A 21936-nucleotide genomic window follows, 5' to 3' on the forward strand; every position below is an offset into this window, starting at 1 on the left:
CGGGATCTTCCAGCTCATTCGGTGCCACCATAACCTGATCCCGTGGGCCTCGGCCTGTTTGCTTCAAGGGGAGCAGAGCTGAAGCGAGGCTTGGAGGCAGCTGCAAGGTGGGAGGGGGAGAGGCAGTGGTTTCCCCTCCACGCTGTGACGTGGTGTCCCTGAACTGGGAAGCTGGTACAACCCCCTCACCTCTACATCCACAACTGAGCAACTTTTCCCCATTTAGGAGGGTTTTTAGATATGGTCCTAATTTTAAGATTATGGATGGACCATAGTGAGGTACCTGAATTCGTCAGGAGTCTCTTCCACCTGTTCCTGAACTCAGGGCCCTCGGTGCTGTCAGATGCCGCTCATCCACTAGCCCCAGAAATGGACATTTTCTCCCCAAAGACAAAGAGCGACATTGGTGGCCTCAAGAGAGTGGTTGTCCCGTACACCTTCAGTCAGAGAATACCTCAAGTCTGATCTCGAAGAACAGCTGCGAAGGAGAGGGGTGGTCAGGTTGTTATTGCAGCTTCAGGGCTGAGCCAAAACCCAGGTGTGTCAGCTGTGGTGGTGGCTTGTGACGTGGCCATCACAGGTCGTCGCACTGTCATCAGACGACAGCTCCTCTCCTTTCTGAACCAGCTGACTGTGAGCATCTGCGTGGCGAGAGAGATCCAAGCACTGATGAGTTTGCAGGTGGACCAGGAAATGGCACTGCTTCAGGGGAGAGGCCACCTATGCTTTGTTTTGTTTTGGTTTTGCTCATTACTTGATCTGATAAGTAGTGAATGTTGTTTAATAATGATCGGGAGGGAACCAGGTAGGTGTCCTTTCCACCTCATCCCCAAAATGGAGGAGCGAAGAGATATCTAATGAAAAGAGAAGGCAACACCTGGAAATTAGATTAAAATAAAATTAAATTTGACACCTAGTTTAATGAAAGCTGGATATGACTGGTGCCCTGGGTTATTACTGAAGCGTGGGGGACGTACATGATTTTCTCCAGTCTACGAGATGGCAGGGTCAGACAGTGTTTCCTGCTTCCCCAGATTTAATTTTCCTTTGAATAATTTTATCCTATTGCTCCACCCTAAACAATCCTCTCTCGGTAATTACAGCTTGAGGGTCATATCTTCATCTGGTGTAAACTAGTGAAGCCCAGTGGTACTACCTGGGTTTACAGCAGGTGAGGAGCGACTCTCAGCCAAGGGCCGTCCTGGGGTGATGAGCTCATTCAGATGAACTTAGTCTCAGGGTGACTCAAGAGCAATAACAAGTAATTTCGTATCTTGGTGAGGTTTGGTCTAGAAAAACAATACAGGGCTCAAGATCCGTAATCAACACTCCCTTGAATCTTTTGTGGTTGAGAAATCAGATGGAAGCATGGTAGCAGGAGGCACAGGTGGCTTCTCTGGATTCCTGCACCCAGAGAGCCAGAGGTAATTGGAGCAGCTCTGTTGCAAGGCTTTTTGTGACAACCCACCCGTGGGTATCCACGCTGTCCCTCTGGGGCACTGCTGGCGGCCAGACGCCCCGGCATCCAGGGCTTGGGGGCCTGGGCTCGTCACCCCCCAGCAGCCCTAGCACCGCTCCTGTCCGGCGCCAGGAGGTGAGATGAGGCCGTGAAGGTTATGATCCAGCGGGAAGACCCCGCGGCGGTGTCAGCCCCTGTGCCTCAGCCTGCCCCTGCGCTGGGTGGCGTGTCCTTCCCCGACTGTGCCGTGACAGAATCAACAGCCTGCTGGTGAACGGCAGCGCCGTGCTGAGCCCTGGGACAAAGCTGACACCAGAACGGACCGGACACGAGGACAGAGCTCCCGCCTGCACCTCTGAAACTGGGGCACGCCGGGCCGGGGCGGTGACGAGCCTGCCCGTACGCGCTGCGATCAAACGGGCAGGAGCCCGTCGCTGCAACCCGCTGTGCCTGCGCCGAGCGCCGAGGCATTCCCCGGAGGGACACCGGGGCCCCACGCTTGCGCTTGTTAAACTGTTAGATTTGTTAGAGGCTCAGCCTTTTCTTCTTCTTGTTTTTAATCTTGGCTTGTGGAGCATTGCACAATTAATGCTATTGCCCCATTAATGACCCCAGCGGGAACCTGGAGGGGATGTGCTTTCTGCAAAGAAAGATAATTTGTTCTCTTTGTTTCCTCCCAACTGTTACAAATTTCACATCTGATTTATGGGAACGCAGTGGGGTGATGCAAAGCTGCCCTGGTACTTCCATTACAATAATGAGGGGCTCTTGCCTGGCACAGAACCACAGCCTCAGCTTTAAATCAGCTGTTGAAATGTTTTCCTTCTCCCCCGTGTCTCCACGTAGCTGATTCCAGGTCAGAGAAGCTGTGTGATCTGCAGCAGGGTTGGAGGTGTGCCCTCGAGCGCGGGGAGGAATTTGCCACCGGCTGGCCCAGCTGGCTGCGTGCGCTCAGCCTGCCTGCGTGTGTTCCTCGCAGAAAGGGCTCCCGGGCAACGCTCAGGGCACGTCTGCATGGGAGGTTGCTCTGGATAGCAGAAAGGTGTCCTGTTCCAAACCACTTCCATCCACTCCCAAAGCAGTCTCAGCTTGTTCAGAATAATGCACCCCTAAAAGCACCCAGGCAAGAAGCGAGGAGTGAGCAATTCTCCAAATTCACACCCTGCCGTAATCCAGATTAATTTGCCCGTGTAGCAAACGCTGGGCCTAGGCACGTCGAGGGTAGAATTGCGAAAAGCTCTGCAGGACGTTTCTTTGTGTTGTACTTTAACTAATTAATCATGGCTGAGCCCCTCGAACCGGGTAGGGTGGGTGCTGCAGTGCTGCCTTGTGCCTGCCCAGGGCTGTGACTCCCGGAGCAGCCTGGCAGCGGCCGACCCGCCCAGCTGGCGGGCGGCGAGGAGCGCAGCCGCGGTAATGCGGCGCTGGTCGATAACAGAGCAGTAAAGGCAATTTTTAATGGGAATTTTGTGTGGAGGTGTTTCGGAGAGGGCCACCCCCGTGCCCCGAGGCTTTGTCAGTGGTGTTATTCCCGGCTCATGACTGGGAATCCTGAGTGTGCAGTAATGTCCAGCCCTCCCAAGCAAGCTGCTCTGCAAACCTTTGCATGTGCTGCCTCTGACCCAGCCGTTCCCCTCTCCCGTAGGATCCTGGTGAACATGGACAACAACATCATCCAGCACTACAGCAACCACATGGCCTTTCTCCTGGACATGGTGGAAGCAGAGGACAAGTTCCAGATCATCCTCAAGGAGCTATAAAGAGCCGCAGGCAGCACTTACTGGGACTTCTCTCAAAGCCGGCAAGTTTGACCCAACAGAACTCAGCCTAGTGCCGCGACTTGTCGCCTTTACTTGAATACGCTGCCTCCGGGGAGGGCCCCGGCCTTGCGGTGCCGGGCCGGAGACTGCTTGGAAGATCTGTTATCGATGTGAACGTGGAACTTCTCTCTGCTGAGTTTATTATTATTATTTTTTATTTTATTTTATTCCCTTCTGGCGATGGGCCTGACCTTCTGTTTCACAGCTGGGAACACGAAGCTACACTTACATGGCCGTCAGAGCCTGGGCAGAGGCAGGGGGCTGCCTCCGCTCGCTGTTTGCCTCGGCCCGTGACTGATCCAGCCCTGGGCTTTGGCTTTCTCCCAAAGCATCGGTCATGCAGAACCTCCAGACCGTTTCCAGCAGGGCTGAGCCCAGCTCCGAGCTTCTCTCTGTCCACAGAGACTCTCACAGATGCATTTAAAACCCACTCTCGAACGGACACTGCCTGCTCCCACGCCCCCCACCCTGCCGTATCTCTGACTGTAAATACCACGAAGGCCTCCATAGCCCTTGTTTATACATTTCTGATGTATTGTTCCTTTTATATTTTATATATGTATAAATATGCATTGTTTTATATTTGACTCAGTACGGTGACACAGAGCATTTCAAACACAGGCTGCTTCACATTTCTCCGTGAACTCCTTTTGTAACTGTGTTGTTGGTTTTGTTGTTTTGGATATTCCATAGTAATAAAGGTTCAAAGACGGAAAGTGAACTGTTTTCACCCAGCTCTGGAGGTTGGAGTTGGGAAGGGCCGGGCAGGAGCCAGGGCAGGGAGGTGGCCTCGGAGGCACGGGGAGGACACAAGGCTGGTAACGGACAAGGGAGTTCGTCTGCCTGAACTGTCTCGCCACGAAGGGGTGAGAGGCAGCAAGCTCAGCGCCTGGGCGCCTCCTGAACCCTCCCCTCCCGCACGCTGGGCTCTCCCGCCCGGCTGCTGCAGGCCGGGGGAGGCTGCGGAGCAGTTCTGGGCACATCCCGCTGATGGAGGGATTACCTTACGCAGATTTGGTGAAATTTTACACAAGGCGGAAAGAAATGCCCTGTGCCACTGCTGCTCTCAGGAGGGGCAGCACAGCCTCTCTTTCTGGCGGGGCGGCATTACCCGAGGGCCAGCCGCGTACCTTCTGCTGCATGTGCTGTTCGAACTCCTCACACCTGCTGCCTCTCAACCACCCATCTGTCCCCCACACTAAAATCATCTGCAGCTGCTTCCCATTTAGGTTAAAAAATACCAAGGGGAGCCCTGCATTTTCTCATTAACCCTCTGACCAGTGAAAACCAGGGACCTTCCTCCTCCCTCTCTTCATCCTCTGCTTTCCCTGGCCATGTCAAAGAGAAAGGTGCCTGAGTCCCATGACTGGGGAAGCGAGAGCAGCTCGGCTCTGGCTGGGAAGGGGGTTCTGAAACATTGAAATGCATCAGGCTGATGAATTTTGGATTACTTAAGTGTTATCGTCAAGATGAGGCTCGGATAAGTCTGAAGGCGTATCAACCTCAGAAGATCTCTCCCAGCACTCTGCGCTCCATCTTCATATCACAAACTCCTTCTTCAGCAGGATTTCTCTGATTTGGTGTTAGCTCTGCAGGGCCGTGCCTACAGCCTTGCTATGGCAGAGTTTCAGCTCCATTTAAAACAAGGCACACCAGGAATCCCCTGACGCTTGGTGTCTGTGGCTGGGAACCCACGGACCCCCTCGTCCCCGCGATGTATCAGGCGGGCGCAGGGGCTCTCCCCGAGAAGGCAGAGCTCTGCGGCAGGGCTCCACGCGCAGGGGTCTGTGCACAGGGCTCCTGCCAGCGCTGCCTCCGCGGGGCTGCCCCGGGGAGGGTGAACCGACCCTGCATGGCCGAGCGCTGCCTGCTAAGGTAAGGTCCTCTCTGCAGCTGCCTGAGAGGGGCTGGAGCGGGGTGGGGTGGTCTCTGCTCCCAGGTCACCAGTGACAGGACGAGAGGAAATGGCTTAAGCTGCATCAGGGGAGCTTTGATGGGATATTTCTTCCCTGCCAGAGTGGCCAGGCCCTGGCACAGGCTGCCCAGAGAGGTGGGGGAGTCGCCGTCCCTGAGGGGGTTCAAAAAACATGCAGACGTGGCACTTGGGGACGTGGTTTAGGAGGCCTGGGGGTGTTGGGTTGGCGGTTGGACTTGATGATCTTTTCCAACATCTATGATTCTAAGAACAGAGGTTTCCCGCTGCGTGTGCGCGAGGGAGCACCCAGCCCCTCAGAGACAAAGGAGGGGCTGGTTCAGGGGAAGCACCGTGTCCCGCGCCCCGTCGGAGGCCCGAACACAAGGAATCGGTACAAAGAGCTGATGGACGGGGCTGGGAGCACCCCGGTGCCTCGCTCGGGTTTCTGCACGGCGCTAGCGTTCTCCCCCAGGAGCTGCCGTTGCCCCGGCAGAGGCCGGGGCCTTGGGGAAACCCCTGGCAGGGCAGGCGCTTGCTCTGCCGTGCAGTAGAGATTTGGGAGGGCTGAAGGCAACTGTGGTGGGGTTTATGTGCACGCAATGTTATGGGCTTTTGGTGACCTCCCTCAATTAGTTGCTCTAAAATCTGATTTTTGGGGTAACTTCCTACCAGTGTAAACACAGCACGACTCGTCTGATTCTCTTCTCAGTTACACTAGTTTAACTCCATTGATTCTGGTAGTGTTACTCCTAACTCACAACAGCAAAAGTCACCTCACTGGTAACTTGGGGTTAGGGTGAGAACTGTCCTGGCTGGAGCTACGCGGGTCTGCGCTGCCCAAACGGCTTCCCCTCCGCCGCTCCCGTGGAGGGATGGAGGCAGAGAGCCAGGCACTTCTCCTGTGCAGGTTCTGGGTAATCCTGACTTCGTCAGGCTTTAAATCAGGGTAACTCCGCGGTGCGCGGGGAAACGCCGGTTGGCTCACGCCAGCGCAAGAGCCGACACAGTCGCCGCCCCCCGCCGCCCCTGCCGAGGGTGGGTGTTTTGCTGACTGGCTCAGTATCGTTCATCCCTTCCAGCAAAGGCGAGTTGCTGTAGAGGTTGCGTAAAGCAGAGCTCCCAAATATGTGAAAGCATTCTTGACTCTTTGCCCGGAGCCCACCAGTTCCTTTTGAAGATTAAGATACGAGTGATGAAGGCGATTCACCTCTGAGCGAACAAAGGTCGTGTGAAAGTATGAACCCACTTGTGTTTTGCAAAGGGCTCGCGCTGACAAATGGGAGCAGCTTCCTCTGGAGCGGAATCTGCTCGGGACAGTCGGCAGCTGGTTTGTGCTGACTCGAGTCAGACACGCTCAAGTCAACTGGCTTGTACAACGTACCCGGCGGGCGGCGGAGGGTGTGCGGGCCCGCGCGCCCCCACGCCGCGGAGGTCTGACACGTGTTCTGGGCAGGCGGCGTCCTTCGGCTGCGCCGAGGCCCTGCCGCTGTGCGACGGACCCAACGCCCGTCCTCTGAGCGAGCGGCAGAGGTGCAGGGCTGGCCCGTGCTGCCCTCCTCACGTATTCCTACCCTGGTAAGAAAGGGCTCCCCGCCAGGGTGACGTCTCCTCTGGGCACACCTGGCCTCTAGCACCTGTTTTCTCGTTGGTTTATCAGATGAAAGCACTAAGAGGAGGTTTTTTTGCAACATCCACTAACTGTAGCAATTATTCAGCATCTGCAGAACCGGAAGCTTTTGGCCAACTTTAGCTAATGACCATCTTCCAACATACGATGCCAAGTACCGCGAAGTGGCTGCTGAGCTCGCAGCCGGCCGCGGCGGGCTGCGACAGGAGCGCTCCCTGTGAGTTACCGTGTGCTTCAGAGTTTGACCGAAGTCCCGAGTGAGGAACCCTGCTCTGGTATCCACGTTCTGCTGCTCACAGCGCTGGGAGCCGCTTCCTACCGTAGCTGTAGGTGCAGGAATACTTCCCGGGTGCTCTGGGTGAATTAGCACCTGCGATGACAGAGATGCATTAAAAAAAGGGAAATGTAGCAGCGTGTGAGCTGGGTTGTGCAAGAGCTCTGGTATCCCCGGTGCTGGGTGGAGGGCTCTGCCCTTCACTTCTACATATAACACCCAGTTTCTATGTCTTTATTCATGCTTGTTCATTCCTTGCATCATCAGCCAAGCAGCTGAGGATCTCGGCGTGTGGTGTGGTTCTCCATCACTGTAAAGGGGGAAAAACAGCATCCTGGGTTTTGTTAGGACACCCACACGTCGTGTTCGGAGATGCCCCGGCTGTGTTGGGGATCGGAGAGGATCAAAGACAGAGGAAAATGAAACTCTGCCTGCATCTGTTTCGCAGCGTGGAAGGCTTTAATGAAGCCAGTGAGGGTCCCCTCCGCTCTGCCTTCTCGCCCCTATCCTCAGGTAGTTCCTTGGATTTGTACAACTCAAGTTCTGATGGGCGAGACGGGTACGAGAACCCTCAGCCTGCATGAACGTCCTGGATCCTCAGCTGGAAAGTGTCCTTGGCCATAGAATTAGAGTTCAGTGCTGACGTGTGGTGTGCAGAGACTTCAGCTTAGCTCTAGCGTGTCGAGGGTTGTATTGATTGTACATTTCACTGTGACCCCTCTACGAGGGATTACTCGGAGTTGCTGGAAACACTGAGCCTCTCACCCCGAAGCAGCCCAGGCACCAACAACTGCTCAATAACCAGCCTTTAATAAAGCTGCTGCTTTGTACCAGCCACGGACTGATTTAACTGCGAAGTATTTTGTCCCCCCGTAGTTTGGCTCGTTGTGGTATAGCACAAAATCGCTCTGTATGCGCTGTGCCTTCTTGTGGGCGAAGGGCTCTGGTCACCTCTGATCTCACGACTGGGAGTTTTGATCCAGGGGAATTTTCTTCCCCTCTTCTCAGGCTGGAGTGGAAAGGAGACGTGGAGCTTTTTTTCTAGCGACAGAGCGAAGACCACCCGGCTGCCTGCGCCTGTGGTGATGGAGTCCCCCGTCCTTTTCATGCACAGACACGGTATTGCGTGGGTTTCTGATCAAACTCGCTAAAAGACTGGTGAAAATGAAAGAGGGTGTTTCTCCACCATCTGCAGAAGGCATTTCTAGCCTGTTCCCTTCCTCTTTAATTAATTTGGTAAACATCCTTAAGAACCGTAGGCCAGATCTTCAGCATGAATAAACTGGCCTAGCTCTGTTCCTTTTACTGAAACAGACTGATTTACCTTGGCTGGGGATCTCATCCCAGCTTAGTCAGCAGAACAGCTCTCGGGGAGTTGGCATGTTGACGCAGTACGTTGCAAGTCTGGGATACGACCTGGACGTGGCTCCAGAAAAGCCCATTTCCCGGTTTGTGCTGCCGCGAGGCCTCTGGAGGGACTAATGGCACCAGCGTGTTCTCGCTGTCTGGGGCTGGTACAAAATCTGCAGCTGAGTAAGTTCAAACGCTGGAAATAATAGCAGCGTTGCTGTTGTCTGCTTTTCCAGCCCTTCAGTAACCTCCCAGAAGGACTTAAGAATCTTAGAAGAAATAAACAGGGCAAGAAATATGAGTCTGACTAACTGAAAAAATAATGTTACTTGAGCCTGGCAACAATTAGCCAACGGGCACCGAGGGACACGACCCGCCCAGGCTGAGCCGAGCTCTGCCTCCACCCCATGACGAGCTCGGCATCTGCACGGTCAAGAACCGCTCGGCACAAGGAGTCTGCGGCAGGTTCGTCCCTGCGCCTGCCCCTCTCTCACCCACGCCAATGGCAGGGCCAAAACCCGGCACCGTTCCCTGCGTGAGCCGTGGAGGAGCAGCTCGAGCTGTGACCGCTGCCCGCCGGCGCTGGCTGGCGGGACCGGTGCCGTGTCGCTGTGAGGCAGCGAGGGGTGTTTCACCTGTTCCTCGCTGAGGGTGGGTTCCCTCCTCCCGCTTCACCAGGCGTTTCCTGATCCCGAGCCGCAGGATACGTTTCCTCTCCCGTTTCACGCAGCTTTATGTCAGGAGAGCCCCGGCGAAGCCTGCAGAGGGCAGGACAGCCGGAGGGGTATAAAACCGAGGAGGTGGTGCTGAGGTGCTCTGCAACGCTGCTCCCCAGCTGGGGCACGGAGGCTCTCTGCTGTAAGAAGACATGCTTTTTTCCCCTCCTCTCTCCCTGCAAGTGCTCCTCTTCCAATCAAATATTGCAGGTGAAATGTCTGTTGTACCAACAGCCAGAATTATGTGATAGCTTTACACACGCTCCAGAACTCACAGAACCTGTTTGTCAAATGCACTGACAGTCAGTGATACTTTAATGGCTTTTACATTGCAAACGTGCTTTTTTCAGTCTTGCCTTTAAAAATAATACTGTAAAATATGGATGAACAGGTTGGATAAAGAGCTGGTAGTCAGGGCGGTAGTGCTGCTTCTGCCCCGTCGCTGCTGTGCCGCCCTTTGGAGACCATTCGGCCCAGATTTGCAATGATGTTAGGCCATCCAAAGGCGTCAGGAGACGAGATGCTCTGATCCTGTAGGAATTCAGACACTTGCTGCTCACCATAAACCTACTGTCCCCCATTCACAGAAGGTCCTACGTGCCACGTGCTACTGAGTTAAGCGCCTCTTAGAAATGGTGTGTCTTCAGGCGGGCTCTCTTAATTTCTGTGCTTCATTTTCTTCCTGTTGAGTGGGCAATAGCGCTGTTGAGTCACGTTCGTGATTTGCTGTCTCTAGTAGTGAGAACTACTTCAGGACAATTCTTATTTTTACCTGGCCCAGGGAACCCTTCCTGTGATCCGCTGGGACAAACACAGCACTTGAGCAGTCCTGCTTTGGAGACCCTTTGTAGCCCACAAGGTCGTACTGCCCAGGCGAAGGAGGGTGTTTACAAGGTGGGGTGGCTGAGGCAGAGTGAGTCAAGCAGAATTTCTGCCTGTCAGGAGAGAAAGAGGTCTGGGGAACTGGTCCCATGCTGGTGGGGTTTTATGTCTGGAAATAAAAGCTGTGGTTTCCGCTAAGTGCCCTGGGGAGGTGGGCGCTTTATCCTCCTAAGCCAAAATCTTTGGGAAGTGATCTGGGGAAAAACAGGGTCCAGTCGCACGCCACAGACAGCCCGCTTTGTTTATTGTAAAATAGAAAGACTTGCCACTGGTCCAGCCTCTGTAGAGACCCGGCTGCTCAGCCCCTCCAGAGCAAGGTAGCGCTGAAACCGAGAGAGCCGTGCCAAAAGGCTCCGGCTGGGAGTTCCTCCCATTCTCTCCCACTGACTGAAACGGGAGAGGGAGCAGGCTCTAACCCCAGCGCTTGGGCGTGGAGTCTTTTTGTGTTTTCTGATAATACAGACTGATCACGATCTTCTCTCCTCATATTTAATTTGCCCTTTCCCCTAGCCCTCTGTCCTTATCAAATGCCACTTGGCACGGCTTCCCTCCCAGCCTACAGCTTCCCACTCTTTTTACAAAACCCCTGTTATAAGATACAACTGCTGAGAGATGTAGTAAAGATACACCTGCTGGGTAAGGAGAGCCACGGGCTTTCTCATGTTCTCATTCTTTTCCATGGTCAGGAATTTATTGTTGATCTTAATCTTAGGGCAGGCAACGTCACTGTGTGGTGACAATAAATTTACTTGAACGATTTGTTGATGGGCAGATTTATTTGTCTTCTCATAAGGATACCAAGGGGGAGGAGGGCTTGGGAGAAGGGAGCTTCCTTTCATGCTCTTTAATCTCTTTGAAACAAGCGGTAGGATGGAATACGTGGGACTGGCGGTTCTGGCTTGAAGGAAGTACTTGAAAGTCTTACAAGCCTCTTTCCAGCTCTAATTCCCAGCCTTAGCAAGGGCTGAGGGAATGCCCATGTTTTACCCGTCAGGTTCCTTGAGCTGCTGCGCAGCCACGGGCGCCCGTCCCCATTCCTGCCCAGCGGTTCCCAGTTCTGACCCTTTATGCCCAACGTGCTCCTCTGGGGTGAGATTAGGCCCCGGCAGCGCAAAAGAAACACAGCCCAGTGCTTAAAGCCTCTGCCTGGGACCCAAAGGGTCTTTTTCCAGGTGATGTGTGCTCTGGCCTCTTGCTCCGTACAACGGGGACAAGACGTTACCCCTACATCGTAAGGGTGGTGCAGTATTTAATTACTGTTTGTAAATGTCCGAGACATCATGTGATAAAGGACCCTCTGATACGCTGCTCCGGGGCGTTACCGGCCCCCGCTCCCCTTCCAGGCAGCAACGCTTCACCTCTGAGCCAGCCCCTGTGAACCTTTGGCAATAACTGGCCACATCGGACCAGGGATACAGCGGGATGCTGCTCTCTGACGTATTTTCATACGTGGTATGTCTTCCAGGCCGGGCTTACCTGAACGGAGTTTTCTTTGCTTCCTTGGTAGGTCGAGGTGGCCGATAGGTTGTTGCAGGCTCCGGAGTAAATCTGTCCGTCCTCGTTAGGCCGCTTTGACTTGACGCGAGATGTTATACCCTTGGGAGACACCGCCAGGGATTTGTTGGTGTTGCAGTGACCGACAAAACAAACAGGAAAGGGATGTAAATACCCAACCAGGCTGCAACGGCGGCACTGAGGAAAGAGAGCGCATCAGTCACTGAATGCAACAGAAGGAAAAAGAACCGGTATGACAGGACTGTGTGGGGAAATCACCTCTGGATTTAAAAAGTGCCGTCCTGGGCAGAGCTTATTTCGAGGGACACTGATAAGGCAACACTAGACTTTGTCCTGAGCATAGGAACAAATGGAGAATTAGCAATTTCAAAGAATCAGACAAACAGGAGGAGAACTCACATGTGGTATAACTTGTACGATAAGCTACAAAGCCACGAGCCCCCACGCTCGAGGTCTCGAGCCTCACCAGGCACTGGGCCAGGAGTAGACTTCTTTTTCAGCTCGAGTACTGTGCAGCTTGGTCCTCATGCACTAACGTGGCTGCTCCTGAAGCCTCTGGCGTTTACACGGAGGTGTGGGCTGTGCTAGTGATTCCTCACGGCTACTCAAAGCCGTCAGCAGGGTTTCCGGATGGCGGAGCAGGGGTTCACAAGGACCTACCCCCAGCTCTTGGAAGGGACGCTCACTAGTGTCCTGACACCTACTGAAATCTAACATGACTCAAGAAGCTCTGGGTGACCTGAATTTGCGTGCGATGGTGCTCTGCACCCCGGAGAATCGGAACCAAAGTCACCAGCAACATCTTCCCTCCCAGCTCAAGGCTCGCTCACGTGGAGAAGGCCATTTTCCAAACTTTTCCAAATTTAATCCCTTTGTGGTTTTGGACGCAAACACTGTCTGGGCAGAAACGTTGTTGCTTTGCTTGCAGAAATCCATAGAGGTCTGTTTCAGAAAAAGGGCTTGTGAATGCTTTTGAATTGACTTTACCTGTGGGTAATTACCAACAAAGGAAAACCCACATTTAAAATCCAGTTGTCTCCATTGTGAGTGATTCTAATGATACAGCTGTAGGCGGTATTAGGGCCAAAATCCGGGAGTGCTTACCAATTGTAGGTAGGTCTCTTTGTGACTGCCCAGCACGTAAAGGTTGCGTTTACACAGACGCCGAGGACTTGAAACTCTTGCAGAAAATGTGGCTTCGTGTGTTTAACTGCTGTCTCCAGGCTCCTCCGACGTCAGCTCTAAGTGTCCGGTTTTGTTCAGGTCACCAACTGAGCACAGAACTTGGGGTGGTGCTGCCAGGCCGCCAACGGGGCACCTGCGTGGCTGCCCCTGGGAAGGGCTACAGAGGAAAGGAGGCGTCTCCGTGGCTGCCGCTGCCGGGACTGCAGGGTGGGCTGGCGGCGCTGAGCTAAGGATGACTTGAAGAATCCGTATTTCAGTCCATCCATGGCTGCAGGTAACTGCTGGAGGGTGCGTGCCCTCCCGCGGCGCGCACCAAGCTCGGCGTGCGGCACTGTTGTTATGCTGTTAGCGGTCCCCGAGCTAATTAATTTGGACGGAGGTGCCAAATGTCCCCAGGGGAGCAGGTCACGCCGCTCTGGAGCGCTCGGCTGCCTGCGCCAGTCGCTGCCCTGGTGCGCGCTGCAGCTCTTCTACAACGTACACGCAGAAACACATTTCACCCACGGCTCCTAAGGACCCACACTCCAAGCGAGAACTGCTCCCCTTACAGAGCCAAAAATCCTACGGCGCCAAAGGTTACACGAGCTACTCAAAATCACAGAATAGACTGCAGTGAAATGGGGCAAAGGGGAAGATTCTTCAGACTCCCAGGATGAAGCCTGACCTCCTGGAACGTGCTCCAGGATTTATAGCTTTTTATTGTTGGCTGCTGAAATCGGTATTTTCTAACCAGGCTACAGTTAGAGAAAACATCGAACAGTCGAGGGTAATTCACCGACGTAAGTGGAAGAGTCCAGTTCATGCACAAGAGTGAGGAGGTAGCAAGAAACCTGCAAAAAAAGATTCAAACACAAAAAGACCGATGCTTTTTCCCTGATCTTTTTCTTATGTTTCCTCTATTCAGCTATGAAATGCCTACGACAGTCATGATGCTTAACTGGCTTTATTTTAATATAGGGTTTGGTCCCAGCGCTTTGAGGACAGCTTGGGATGCTGTTTTCTTGTTTCTCACTCATTTTTATTCCAGTATTTGTCAACCTTCAGCTGTCACTGCCTCAAAAGCAGACCCCCCCCAGTTACTAGACAAAAGTAACTGAGAGCAGTGACCGTGTAGACTGCAGGACCTGGCCTTCCTTTTCTTCTCAGATGTCTCTTTGTCTATAGTCATAAATTATCAGATGCTGCCATCTTTTAAATAGATAGTTTCCTGTTCTGCTTCTTGTAGGTTAGATATTATCTCCTACAGTAAATCATGAGTCAGTGATTAATTCAAGAAGGCCGTTCCCAGAAGCAAATTCTTACAATGTTAAAAATAATATGATGCGAATCCATTATAGTATGATATAGAAAATAATTATGGCCTGCAAACTAGTTTAATCAACTTGGAACATGCTGGGGCAGATGCTCAGCGGGAGTGAGTCATTATAAGAAAGTTCACAGTCTTAGCGTATAGGTTGTGCGAGCGAACACGATTACCCCATGTCAGCTGAGCCGTGGTAACTCCGTACGTGTGCTCTTTGCACGCCCAAATTGTGAGGTAAGGCATGTTTGTTTAAAACACCTTCGCTGATGTTTAAACTGTATCAAATTACTTTTTAAAAGCACGAATCGCTTCAAGAACACACATGCAGCCAGTTAAGATGTCTCAGCTGATGACTGGCACCTCATTAAGCTTATTAAATTGTGTCATCTTTATTCTGTCTTAAACAGCTATGCGAAGTCATCAAATATTACAGTCAACGTGCTCTGCCTCACCACACGGTGGATGTATCTTGCGTTCAAGTGCAGTGTAAAAGGGGACAGCTCACTAGGAAACGGCTGCAATGCAGATGTGCCGTGCAGAAAAAACCAAAAACTCCCTCTAAGGAATAACAAAACGACCCAAAAGTAATCACAGCTATGGCAAGGCACCACTGAAGGGAGAGGAAAGCCCATTAGCAGCGCGTACGTTGTTATAAACTATCTGATAATTGTTAATTTGTGTTTTGTTAACATCTTTCCCGTCTCAGAACGCACTCTGAATTCCTGTGGGCTAAAGCTGACAGCCCCCCAGCGAAGCCTGGTCACCGTGGCATGGGTGGGGAGCACCAGGCGCAGAACAGTTAAGTGACTTACACAAGGGTGAATCAGCAGGAGGTTCAGGGACTGAACAGGTCCTCAGCTGATATAAACTGGCACAGCGCCACGGCAAGGGGAAGGGCACCGCCAGCTACATCAGTTGTACGTACGTGGACCTGATTCCCAGCTCTGAGGTTGAACCTCAAAGCCCAGTACCTGTTACAGGTGTAACGTTCACCTGCCTTGAGGTTCTTGGCAGAAGTTCCCCATAACCAACCGGCGCAGGTCGGATTTCTGGGATGAAAACTCACGGGATGCTACGGGGTCTTTCAGTATCCCAGCCAGTGATGCGGCAAGGACAGGGGCTGCCGCTGTCCCGGGGCCAGGGATGCGTTCTTCCCCCCTTCGTGTTGCAGAGTTACTGCTCGGTGCGTGCTGAAGGTTCACAACAGTTTGGGGTACGTCTGCAGCACGGTCCGGGGTGAGACGGCAGGTCATGCGGGAATAGCTGACCTCGCTTCACGCTCGTTCCTTTAGCTACTGGTGCCGAACGGCCCGCGGAGGCACAGACCGCAGGATCGTCAGGCGTGGGGGAAGCTGCTGGCACAAAGCTCTGGGCTGCTGCAGCTACCCCGAGAGCTGCACCCAGACTGGGGAGGTTACAGCTAGTTCTGGTGTTTTCTGCCACATCCGACGTCACTTCCCAAACATCACGGCTTGTCCGTGCCCCCTGCCTTGTCCTCCCTTCCAAACCTCCTTAGGTAGTATTGATGGGGTGCTGGAGTGGGGATTTTCCCACTCTTCCCAGCAATGGTTTGTTGAAACATGCGAGAGTTTCCCTTGCTGAAGTCTTGCTTGGACTGAAAATATTGTAAGATCTTGTAGGCGTTTGCAGCTGGATAGTTGGGAGATTTTCTTGCACGCGGTGCACGGAACCTGGAGGCAGAGGGAGCAAGGCAACTGCCAGTAGCTGAGCTGGAGAGAAACCGGGAAGTGACTGAGGCCTGGAATTTACCTGATGTAATTGTAACGGACAAACTGCCTTTTGCATTTTAAAAACAGCAGAAACTCTGTGATACAGAACTGATGGCTGCAAGTTCTGTGGGATGAAATGGGGGCGAGAGTGACTTTTTCAGGTTCTAAGTTTCCTTGATTTCTTCTTTCTGGGGGGGAGACACCTATCAGCTTGCAAAAGACACCTTAAAGACAATGTTTGAGTCTTCTGTTAGAGAGGACAAATCCTGAAATTATCCACTTCAGATACGAATTTCAGATAGTTTTGTACAATACCCTAAACGAGTCTTCTTTATGCTTTGGTAACTTAAAAACAGCTCTCTCAGTTTTGCTTGAAAAGGTTCATGCTAAATGAAAAAGGGCCACCTCTGGGTGGGGCTGAGCAAAGGAGATTTCAGCCCCAGTAGAAATTTAAAAGGTAGGAACAAATGAAAAAAACAGATTAAAATAGCTGTTGGGCTTCCACCTTAGCTATGGCTGACAAGGAGACATTATTTTCCTTCTTGGCTGGATTTTAGAAACATCCCAAACACGACACTAAATGGGTGGTGCGGACGCAGACGACAGGTTCGGTTAAAGCCCAGACCCACAGTGCACTGAAGTCAATACAAAGGCACCAGGTGACTTCAGCAGCTTTGCAAATCAGCCTGAAATAAAATGCTTCCTCTTACCAGTGAAGGGAGGTATCCAGTGCCTTTCTTTGACGACGAGGGGCTGTTGATCTCTGCAGGCTGATGAGTTACACTACAGAGTCCTGGGCCTGGGTTTTCATTCTAGCAAGAGAAATACCACACGTGTTGAGCAAGCTGTGTTAGTGACCTCTCTCCGGGGCAGAGGCAATGAGCCGCCGGCACAGGCTCACACCGATGCTGATGGGACAGCACCTTTCCCCAGTGCATCCCTGCTCTTCATCTTTCTGAGCAGAGACCAAACCACACCAATTCTTTTAGGAAGAACTCTGAGAACAGTGAGGCTGGAAGAGAGCAGTGGTCCGTACAGCCCATATGCGTCCATATGTATCTAAACAACAGTTAAACCTCGCTTACAACTGGTCTTACTGGCCCTTATGGCTGCAAGTTCCACTAACGAACTACTACTGATTTTTTTATATTATTATTTGTATACCTGTTGCTCCAAACAGCTTTCATGGCAAATTGCCATCCCAGTTCACAAACAAAGGACAAACGCTGTTTGTACAATTGCTTCCTTACGTTTTCTTCAAAAAAAAAAGGTGCAGGCGCAGCACTTCAGGACATGGTTCTGGAGACATGGTAGTGTTGGGTTGACAGGTGGACTTGATCCTAGAGGTCTTTACCAACCTTAATGATTCTATGATTCTTTCAAGTTTAAATTTATTGGGTTTAAAGTTTATGCTAATATTCTTCTGGTTTATAAGACATGGGAGAAGCTAACTATTTCATTTTTCTTAGCTCACCTACATTTCAAGCCATCTTATTTGCCTTCTCTCTAAATTAAACATCTTCATTCTTTTCAGTCTTTACTGGGACCCTGATGATCGTATCTCATATTTCTAAATTGAGTCTATTTCTGCCGTAGCCTTTTTTTAGAGTTAGGCTGGCCAGAACTAAACATACCATTCCAGCTGAAGGTGTACCAGCAGCATCAATGCTGGTATTATTGTATTTCCTGTATCATTTTCCAAGCCGTCACTTGCACCCCCAAATTTTACGCTTTAATTGTAATTGTGCATTGAGGTAGACACCTTCATTGTTTCAAAACTATAATCTTTGAAGGCAAGTTTCCTGTTGCATGGAAAACTGAATACTTCTGAGTACTAGAAAGATCAAATTTCTCTGCTGTCTGCATGGCAATTTGTATAGACTGGGAGTCACAGCACATCTAAAACCTCACCTGTAACATCTGAGTTGTACCTAATTAATTCAGCATGTGGGCAGGATTATTTGCAGTCACCACACCTTTCCTGACTTTGTTCTCTTTCTGGGCTTTTCAAAAAGGGGACTGGGCAGGATTCTGTTTATAGAGCCAAATAAATCAAAACCTGCCTGTACCGTGCATGATACCGCCAGCTTTTCGGGCATGGTCCCGTGAAGTGCTGAATGTCCTTGGTAGCATGCCTTGCTTCTGCCAATCCCAGGAAAAAAAAGTGGGATTTGGGAGGTCTGGGACCATACAAGATGAAAGAAATAACTTTATACTAACATAAATGTGAAGTGGTTCCAGTATGTAGGATGGAAAGAGCTGAAGTTCCTGATCTGTGAGAGCATTTTGCCGTTATGTGAACATCATTAATTGTCTTGTCTGCAGTTACCAATGGAAAATACTCTGGAAATACCCGGAAGCAACTTAGTTCCTGTTCTGACGACTTCAGAGTTGGATTCTGACAATGATCAGATGCCCCCAGAAAACAGCACAGGCATAACGCTGAGGGAAAGAGAATGAGATGCATGGAACTGAAGAACAAGGCAATATGGAGTTGAGAGTAGGAAAGAAAGTGGTTTGGGCATGATTCCACTTGTGAAAAGACACGAGGCTGAATGAAGGGATTTGATTGTGTAGAAGTTTTTGCAGGCTCAAGAACGCAGGAAATACGCGAGGTTAAAAGTGAGGAAACAGAAGCCTGCACAGGACGAGTTGGTTAAAAACCACCCTCCAGACAGGACCTGTGCTGATGGCCATACAGCAGCAGCAAGCCTGGAACGACTTGCTCCCCCTTAAGAAACAACCAGAAACGTCAGGGAGAAGAGTGGAGGCTCTTGCCCTGCTTGGTCTTGCAAAAGAGTTAGACTAAAGGGAAGGCTAGGTGGGAGTGGGCAGGCAGCGTTGTCTGCTGGAGAAGGTGCTGTTGATTTATAGTGAGATCATGGGCAAACCACTTCACCAGTCTGTTTTTCCACTGCAGCTGAGCTGTTTCTTGCTACATGCATGGGCAAGCGTAGCAGTGCTACTATGGTGCTAAAAATAATAAAACCCAAATATGTGCTGCTTCCATTAAAACTGGAAAAGCACTGCAAGGGATCAGATATCAGGTCTCCAGTTCTTGCTGTTTGCACACGTAATCCTTGCAGATTTGGCCTTCCCCAGAAAAATGCCACCTGAGTTGTTTATCTATCTATCTATCTATCTATCTATCTATCTATCTATCTATCTATCTATCTATCTATCTATCTATCTATCTCCCTCTCTCTCTCTTCTCCACATCTTTTCCTTTGTAGGAAGATGTTCCAGAACAAACCAAAAACTGAAGCAGGTGACGCAGCTCTGGGAATTTCAGCAGAGCTGTTCTGACTCACGCTGGGTTTCAGTTCAGCCCCTGTGTGATACTCCTAGGATGCCAGACTTACATGTTTCTGAAGACGTGGTCCGAGGGCTTGTCCACACGGAGCAGGCAGGGATCCTGAGCTAGCTCTTTTTTATCAACCCCCAGAACTAGAAGCAGGACAGACGCTGCATTGCTCGGGCCTTCAGCCTGCATCTCCACGTGGCCCGGCCATGTGGAAGCCCTGCCACGTGCTTGAGGTCCTCCACCCTGTGCTCCGTGGACAAGAGGGTTGTGCTGAGGAAAGCAAGATTGGTCTGATTTGCTAGAACTATTAAAACTGCAGCAGGTTTCCAAAGCAGCTGATAAAAAACTGCATCTGCAAGCTCCATTCCCTGGTGTTGCCCAGGCTTGGCTGCTCCTGCTGACCAGCCTCCTGTGGCTTGGATGGAGGCCCGTGCTCAGCCCTGCCCTATAAAGGGGAGTTACTACTCCGGCAGCACGTTCTTGATTATCACCTTCCAGGGTAGCACGTGTCAGGGAAACAGCTACGGAGCCCTTCTTCCATCCAGTGCATCCAGCTCTGGGCTTGGCATGCCCATCATCACCTCAGCGTTGTTGAAAGTAATTGGAGATTAGACATCTACACACCCTTGGAAATTTACCTCCTGCTAAAGACTGCACAGCTCTGTGCCCTCTGAGTGCTTTGAATCACATTCTGGTAATGTAAGGGGGTGCTGAGCAGCGAGGTAAGTCCGTCAGAAATACCCTGCAAACTCCAGTGTTGCGGTACCCGTAGGGATGTGTGAAGACAGTGGTAAACTGGCAGAGATACAAAAAGTGGATCAACTCACCTGTTAGGTATTCTAGGTCAGGTAGTAAGAAGCAAATACGCTTTTTACATTGCCTGAATTACCAGCGGGTAAACTTCACATAGTGACATTTATTCCTGACTACCCTGCTAAAGGAATGAGCTCCAAAATGGTTTGTGCTGAAGAGGACAGATTGAGTGCTTTTGATGGAGGAAGCCAAGTCAGCAGCCCCCAAATGGTCTGGTGTTAATGGATCTAATGCTTCCCCTCCCCTACGTGGTGCGGTAACTTTTCTCTAGGGATAAAGCTTAAGAAAGAATCAGCCAAGCCCTTGTGTAGCTTGTGGTTTGGCTTCCTGCCCGCTCTGCCCTTCAAGCAGGAAATTCTCAAAGGGAAGGGAGTGCTTTGTGAAGCTACCTTAAGACTCTGCCTCTTCTCTTTTAGTCAGAGCTTAGCATCAGGTCATCTGGAACTCCTGGAAGCTGACCAGACAGACTGATGGCGCCTACAGAAGGTATTTAAGCAACTTCTCTACCTTGATCATTTTCCCTCATCTTCTGTCCTTTACGTCCTTGATTGCTGTTATTCAGTCCTGAGATAATACACTCCTGATATCACTGAGATGGGAGAGACAAGCAAGGTGGAAGAGATCAAAGGAAGGAGAAGAAAGAGAAGATGCCAAAGGCAGAAGAAGAAAGAGGGAAGATGCCAAATACTTCCTTGACTTACCTACTTTACATACCCGGTACACAAAGTTTCAGAAATTCTTAATATGCTTAATTTTCAGAGTTCTGGCGTTACCACGTAGTCACCAGACAGCAGGAGACTGTCAGCAGGGGCCATGGGCATCCTTTTTCCATCAGCAGAGGAAATAGCTTGAAAGCTGGATCCAGAAAGCCCAGGAGGCCCTTGGCACCTGTGAGAGTTGGCTGGGCTTGAAAAGAAACCCGGCAGCGTGCAGGCTGGGAAACCAGAACGGTTTAAAATACCTTTCTGCTTCCCTCTGCTGGCCAGATAACAGACGTACCGAAGCAATTCCTACGAACCAGGGAAGGACCAGGGTGAAAACCAGCAAAAGTTAGGAGGGGTCGGTTTGTGCTGTCACTACAGGAGCACTAACCCCGCCGATTTCTTTGAGTTTGTTCCTGAATTTCAGAAGAAATGCAAAGTGTATGTGTCGTGGGGAGCTGAAGAAGATTGTAAACGGGACCAGGGCCAAAACTGGGTGGGTGAGAGATGGTACAGGCGAGGGTGCTGTATGTGGAGTAACTCCGAGGTTTAAACCAATAGCATTGCATTACTACTTTTCTCATCCTGTTATCAGTTGTGATGACAAAGTTAATTTAGTAACCTTGATCTAAAATGTAGTTTCTAATTCTTGTTACAAAACAGGATTGTTACGAGTTGCCAAAAAAATTAAAAACAAAGACATAGACTTGAAACATTTTTGTTACTCACTTGGTTATACCGAAATCTCTTTGATTGAGAATTAAATCCCTTTTTCTCTGAGTCTGAGATTACTCTCCCATGGTGTTCATAAGGACTGGAGGAAATCTTGAAACCCAAAAGCAACAGCCAGGGATAACAAAATTCTGAATATGGAGATACAGGAAACATGTAACTACAACGCCAGCTTTCATTTTAAATAGGATGTGTAAGTTAAAGGCAACTCTAACATTTGTGCAGTATTCAAGTCAAGAAAGCAGCGGTCATTTCTGCATTTAATTTCCCTGTTTTATTTCAGAAGCAAGGGACAAAAAGGCACTTTGAAGCACCGCCGTTGATGAATGGGCTTTAAGGGTGACTCAGTGCTGTAAATCACTTTTGCAGGTTGTCCTCAGTTACCGAGTCGGGCATCTGACCAGCTCACGGGGCTGACCCTCTCTAAACTGAAACCCTGAGGAAAGATGCCGAGTGCCCCGGCTCCAGCCGCAGGCGGGCGCTAAGCTGCCGGTGCCACCCAAGAAGCGCTGCGCTTTGCGGGCCTGGAATCAGAGGCCTTGTCCTGGCAGCGTTGTTGACTGCCAAGACACGGTGAGGTGGAAGCTACTACAGTTTTTCAAATTCCATA

The 21936-nt window shown here is 51.0% G+C and overlaps 1 protein-coding gene across 1 annotated transcript in view; it reads left to right on the forward strand.

Moving 5' to 3' along the window:
* Positions 1-4000, forward strand: part of GRHL3 (grainyhead like transcription factor 3) — a 68272-nt gene extending 64272 nt beyond the window's left edge. The window contains exon 18 of the mRNA XM_064471518.1: positions 3105-4000. Within this exon, the coding sequence (XP_064327588.1) occupies positions 3105-3219 (115 nt within the window). The 3' untranslated portion in view covers positions 3220-4000. The remainder of the gene's footprint in view (positions 1-3104) is intronic.
* The last annotated feature ends 17936 nt before the right edge of the window (positions 4001-21936 follow it).

This window comes from Phalacrocorax carbo, chromosome 22, assembly GCF_963921805.1.
Source record: "Phalacrocorax carbo chromosome 22, bPhaCar2.1, whole genome shotgun sequence".
Lineage (NCBI taxonomy): Eukaryota > Metazoa > Chordata > Aves > Suliformes > Phalacrocoracidae > Phalacrocorax > Phalacrocorax carbo.